The 5,769-nt window shown below is 33.9% G+C and overlaps 2 protein-coding genes and 1 long non-coding RNA gene across 4 annotated transcripts; all 3 read left to right on the top strand.

Annotated features, from left to right (window-relative positions):
• Positions 1 to 744: 744 nt before the first annotated feature.
• LOC130806291 (uncharacterized) lies at positions 745 to 2,292 on the top strand. The gene is made up of 3 exons (XR_009040297.1): positions 745 to 1,091; positions 1,183 to 1,468; positions 2,080 to 2,292. It is a non-coding gene; the product is annotated as an uncharacterized LOC130806291 (long non-coding RNA).
• A 1-nt stretch (position 2,293) lies between these two features.
• Positions 2,294 to 4,610, top strand: LOC130806290 (uncharacterized). 2 transcript variants are annotated; one of them, XR_009040296.1, is made up of 2 exons: positions 2,294 to 3,132; positions 3,898 to 4,610. XR_009040296.1 is itself a non-coding variant. In XM_057671303.1 (2 exons), exons 1-2 carry the CDS (start codon positions 2,470 to 2,472, stop codon positions 3,921 to 3,923), a joined length of 591 nt encoding a protein of 196 aa, XP_057527286.1. In that variant the 5' UTR covers positions 2,294 to 2,469; the 3' UTR covers positions 3,924 to 4,610. The 2 variants fall into 2 exon arrangements, 1 of the variants encoding a protein (XP_057527286.1); XM_057671303.1 differs by having other exon boundaries at positions 2,294 to 3,034.
• On the top strand, positions 4,388 to 5,162 carry LOC130805537 (protein BIG GRAIN 1-like E). Its single transcript, XM_057670313.1, has 2 exons — positions 4,388 to 4,421; positions 4,590 to 5,162. The coding sequence occupies exons 1-2, from the start codon at positions 4,388 to 4,390 to the stop codon at positions 4,988 to 4,990; spliced, it is 435 nt and encodes a 144-aa protein (XP_057526296.1). The 3' UTR covers positions 4,991 to 5,162.
• The last annotated feature ends 607 nt before the right edge of the window (positions 5,163 to 5,769 follow it).

The following is a 5,769-nucleotide window of genomic DNA, read 5'->3' as shown; positions in this document are numbered from 1 at the left end:
AAACCACAATACATACAAACTCACATTCACTACTACTAATTGAATCTCAATAGTGAATCTACCAAAACTTTTAACACTTACACAACTCAATATATATATATATATATATATATATATATATATGAGATACATTGGATTTGATTTATATATTGTGTGTATATGATTTGTGATACATTGGATTTGATTTAAGGAAATGGTGCATTGGATTTTGGTTGGTACCTTGAGTTTGGGAGTCCTCAAATCGTGTATAACTTGCATTGTTTGACTGATGATGCATTTGAGGTTGATGAAAAATATGCATCTGTGTTAAATTTCCAGTTAACTAATTTTCATTTTAGTTTTACATTGGATTTTCAGTTTAGTTTTGATTTTCATTTTATTTTCATTTTGATTTTTCATTATGAAGTAATTATATTAAACTTTGAGACGACAATGTTTTTTCTTAGATCTTTTGTTTTGGAAATTCGGGTATAATTGTTGTCTTAATGATGTGATGATTCCTTGGGTTAGTTCTTTGTCAATGTTCTTTTAAAAGGGTCATAAGTTCTTTTGCGTTGTGTGTTCCCTCAATCCCTATATAATCAATAATTTAAAAGATTTTAAGCTATTTAAATTTAAAGGTTAACTATCCCATGATATAATTTACACCAACTTAAGCCATTAATTAAGAAATTTTATCAAAAAAGTGTGTTGGTGTGTGTAAAATTTTGGATGCCAATTAGTATCAATAGGAAAATTTGCTACGTTTTTTTAATTTATGATAGTTTTCTATGATTGTGGGACTGCACAAGTGAAGAAATTATTTCTTTTTTATTGATCCTTGTGCTTTGTGAGTGGCATTCGCAAGAGATTCTTGTGCTTTGCTTTGTGAAATTTTGCAGGGGTTTTTGCTGTCTGTTGTAGGTGGATTGTCTTGGCCTTGATGTGTCAAGGGCTGGTGCTGTCTGTGTGGTTCTGGCTGGGGTTGATGGGGTATTTTGCTTGGTGACCCATGGGTAGTGCTGCCTCTGTATCAGCTGCTGTTGGGTTGCGTAGCCTCTATTTTCAGCTGCTAATGGTGTCTGGTTGTTGCTGTTTGGCAATCGAAGCTGGTCTGGTTCCTACTGCTTTCTGTATCAGATGATGTGCATGTTGTTGCCTGTTGTATCAGATGATGCTGACTGTGTTTGCTGATTGCTGTAGGTGTATGATGCTGTGCTGTGGGTGGTCTGGAGGCTGTCCTACTGCTGCCGTTGTTGGTCTGGTAGTTTTGCCGCCTACTGCTGGTTAATTATCAATCTGATGATGAAGTGCGAAGGACAAGTACAAGTTAGAATAGCATTCATCCTTTTTTGATTTTAGAAGCTTATTTTTACCAGGAAAGTTTGGTAGGGCAGTGGCTCATTATTGTTGATGCATGTTAAAGACATTGCAAATAAAGATGATGAAACTGCCGGAGATAAAAGATGAAAGTCCTAAGAAAAGGAAGGTAATAGGACGATTCTCTTGTTTATTAAGGCGTACAAGTATAAGAAAATTGATTTATGTGTGGTTTTTTAGTTACTTTAGCATTCATCCTTTATTGTTGCTTGGTTTGAGTAAAGTAGTTGGGGTCCTAGCTCCTAAATGTCAATCTACTGAATCAAAGCTGGAACAAAATTGGTATGTCATAAGCATAAATGAATTTTTCCCTTGGTTATGAAGGGAATTAAATTGGGGCATAGAATTGTAGCATTAATAAAAAAAAGGGATTGATGTTGAGGAGAAAAAGAAATTGAAGGAAATAATGGAAGCTGCCGCCTGTGTTTTCTATCTTATTAAGCACTATGTAATGTGTTGGAAGGCTTGGCTTTTTATAAAACGACCCTTTAATGACACTTTTCAATATAATAGATTTGACCTTTAAAAGCCTGCCCCGGCCTGTTAAATATCCGTTAATAAAATGACCCTTTAAAAGCTCGCCCCCGTTTAAAAACTGAAGAGTCAAGCCCGTTAAAAAGGGTCGGTTCATGGACTTTTAACGGGCCACAATGACACTTGTTCATGGACTTTTCAATATAATAACTTTTTATTTGTTTTTGTAAATGCTGTGTGGGGCAGGTTGTACATGAGGAGTTTGGCATTGTGAAGGTCTTGATGACTACCGTTCTGCTACTACTGGTTCTCGCTAAACTTTTTTAGGCTTCATCTTTCTAAACCTATGATCATGCTCATCATTTTAATGTGATAGAACCCATATATTCATTTGATGAATGTGGTTATATATTCATTTGATGATTAATACAATTGATTGATTGGTTGGCAGAAGTGAAGCCTAATGTTCAGGTTTAATTGATTTGAGAGAAGATTTTGAATCTTGAGTTGTCTCAAGCTGAAAACATGAATTTTCAAAACTCAAATGCGAAGATAGAATGATTAGAATTGGACTTCTTGGTCATATCATTTCATTAAGATGCAGCAGGGAGGCGTGGATATATTTCCTATTTAGTAATGCTTAATTATATTGAAAGTGAATTTACCGTGAATCACCCATTTGAACTTAGGTTGGCTAATCAAAACTTTGGATATAGTTTGGTATACAATTCTAAATCAATGAGTATAGCAGTAAATTGTGTAATCAGTCTGCTTTTGATAGCTGATACATTGAAAGGAGGTGAGGAAGGCTTAATTATACCAGAAGCTGAACAAAATAAAGAAATTTATGATGAAGAAGATTGTACACTAAAGCATTGTCGTGTTTGGAAATTGGTTGAAGATTATAGGTCTGATAATTGCGAAGTAGATGAGGGGACAGACGACATGGATTATGAGATCTCGAAGGTTAAAAGGAGTAAACCAAAGTGTAATCTGGCAAAAAAGAAGAAAAGCAACAAAATGGCTATGAAAACTATCATTGTGGGCAAAACTAAGCATTTTGAGCCTAATGATTGCATAAATGTGGTTGTTCGTACGACTGAGCCATCTCCTTCATTTCAACTGATTTTTCTTGCTCCCAAACCTCAACCAGCACTGATTGTGATGATAAATGTGAGGAAATCTCAACCAACAAATAATGGTAATGATTAGCATCCTCCTTCCTTCAGATTTTTAGATAAGTGAATAAACGACACTATGATTTCTTCGTTTACCATCATTTTACTCTATCTTCTCAAGGTTAGTTTTTCTTTTATTTGATGAAATCGTTTTCAGTTTTGATTTTTGGATGAAAATTCAATTTCTAGGTTTTATTTATTTTTGGGTATGAATTAATTTTTTTTGGGATTTTTTAATGGAAATTTAGTTTTGATTTTCGAATGACAATTCATTTTTTTACTCTGGATTTTCATTAAGTTTTTTAGGCTTTAAATTTTTTTTTTCGAATGAAACTTTAATTTTTTGGGTTAGTTTTGTTTTTGATTTATGCACATTCAGGAAAACTTTAGTTTTGGGTGAAAAATCAGGGTTCTGATGCTCTACTTTGATCCTTTACTTATCCATTGAAGTTTTTTCATCACATTGTTATTTATGTTAATCCTGTGATTCTGTTGGCATGCCTTGTTTTCTTACTTCTATTTCAATTCTTTACCTTTGATTGCTTGAATTACTATTTTTCTTTTGTGCTATCAATTCTTCACCATGGGGTTGGCATCATTTTGTTAATTTTCTGAATTTTCTGATATTTCCAGTCTTGATCATTGTTAATTTTTTTTGTTAATACTCTGACACTCTATATTTCAAAACATGTTTCTTTGTAATGGTATATCTTGATCTTTTCTCTTGTTTTAGCATATTAAATGTGTTGTTTTTGGACTTTTGGAGGTGGGTAAATACAGAATATTTGTAGTTTAGATAGATTTGGTTGAAGGTGTGAATGGTTTGTTAATGGCTAATAATTTTTTCAAGCATTTGTTGTTTAACATTATTTCTATATTTGGTTAGGAGAGTTGAAAGTGATTATGTTGTAATCACCAGAGAGGTGAATTGTATTTGTGGACGATGCCAGAGCTGTGAAGTGGAGCCCGAAGATCGAAGAGGCTTGGTGATCTTCGGCAGCCTACTCTTGAATTGAATGACCAAGGTGAGAATTTTCTTCCACCTAAGCAAAACAAAACGAGGCGAAGACTGTAGGAAGGTGGCTAAAGGACAGACGAGAAAAGAAGAAAGAGGAATTGCGAGTGCACAATGCGCAGCTCCATGCAGCTGTTTCTGTTTCTGCAGTGGCTGCACAGTGGCAGCAACAGCTGCTGCGACTGCTACTACATCCAAATCATCTGGAAAGGACGAATAGGCAGTGCACGATTTGGCAATGGCTTCAGCAGCCACTTTGGTAGCTGCACAGTGTGTGGAAGCCACTGAGGCAATGGGAGCTGAGAGAAAACACTTGGCTTTGGTTATCAGCTCCGCAGTCAATGTTTAGTCTCATAGTGATATGACTGTCACCGCTGCTGCTGCAAGTGCAACAGGTTTTACTATTATTCTTCTCCCATCAAAGAAAACCATAAAAGTGTGTTCTATTGATTGAAAAGCAGCTTAGAAAATTTATAGTCATGGGATACTGGACGATCATATACTCGTTTTCAAGTTCTGGATTTAGAACTCCTTACAATCTTAATACCCCAAAACTTACAAAGATTTTAAGAGTTTTTCCGATTATAAGGATGTTTTAGCTACTTTATCCAAGTATAATATCCAAGAAAATGGGAACGGAAATGTTCGTAAGGATGAGAAGATTAAAGGGTCATTTAATTTAGATTGGTTTGATGAAAAAATAAGATTAAAAAATGGGTTAGTTGAGAAATCAAAGAATTTTTATCATGGGTATAAAGAGAAAACAGAGCATAAGAAATTTAATCATGATGATGATGATCATGATGGAGCAGAAAGTGATTCAAGTTCTGATCTTTTTGAGTTGCAAATTGATTATGTTTATGGGTGTTGTTCAAGTGGATTGCCTGTCTACAAAACTACTCATATGGATAGTATTAAGAGATCTTCTGCAACTGCAATTACCAATGGCCCCATTAAAGCTTAATGTTAATTCTTGTTTTTTGTGGGGAATTCCTGAATTGAGGGAATTTCTGGCCGAAACTTCTTATTTCTCTTGATAAGGGTATGATTTGATGTTATAAATTAATATTCACTTTGATTATGATTTTTGTGAGCTATAAACCGAACATGTAGATGGTGAGGATGATGAATGTAAGGGAAGCTAAATGATTTTCTTGTGAACATATTTTGAATTTAGTTTTGTTTGTTTATTGATGAAATCTGTAGCACAAACCTTTTGTTTTGGTTTTTTATTCACTCAGTCATGTACAGAATGTAATGTTTGTTTGTTTGTCTTACGGTTACTTTTAGCGTTTTATTATACTCGCTATATTTGAATTTTTACGCAATTTAATGTGTTATTTGAATTATTTATATATTGAACAATGCGTATTTAAAAATTAAAAAAAAATAATATAATAAAAAAATGCGATTAGACGATTGAAATAAGTTCTCTCTTGACTCTACTGTTTCTTACATATTAGTTGCAATATTTAAAATAACTTAAACTGATTAATAGTGTCCAATAACCATAATAGAGTTTGAAATGGAGGAAGTACCATATTCTCTTGGTGGGTTGGAGCAATTCTTAGATTAAAGCAATGAAGAAAAATTTGTAAGAGTCCCTAATCCCATTGGGTATAGCACGAGTAGATTGTAGCATGATTAATGGCAATAGTCTATAGACACACTACCTTCTCCAACTAAGAATTTTTATCTTTATACTTTTGTAAAACAACGCTGTGGTGTACTTTAATTTAGTAG

The sequence above is a fragment of the Amaranthus tricolor genome, chromosome 2 (genome assembly GCF_026212465.1).
Source record: "Amaranthus tricolor cultivar Red isolate AtriRed21 chromosome 2, ASM2621246v1, whole genome shotgun sequence".
Classification (NCBI taxonomy): Eukaryota; Viridiplantae; Streptophyta; class Magnoliopsida; order Caryophyllales; family Amaranthaceae; genus Amaranthus; species Amaranthus tricolor.
The sequence above is the reverse complement of the archived record's forward strand: the minus strand, read 5'-3'. Positions and strand labels throughout refer to the sequence as shown.

Coding starts and splice junctions, on each gene's coding strand:
- LOC130806290 (XM_057671303.1), top strand. CDS start 2,470: ATGCTTAATTATATTGAAAGTGAATTTACCGTGAATCACCCATTTGAA. Junction 3,035..3,897: donor ATCTCAACCAACAAATAATG/GTAATGATTAGC, acceptor ATATTTGGTTAG/GAGAGTTGAAAGTGATTATG.
- LOC130805537 (XM_057670313.1), top strand. CDS start 4,388: ATGACTGTCACCGCTGCTGCTGCAAGTGCAACAG. Junction 4,422..4,589: donor TGCTGCTGCAAGTGCAACAG/GTTTTACTATTA, acceptor AAACTTACAAAG/ATTTTAAGAGTTTTTCCGAT.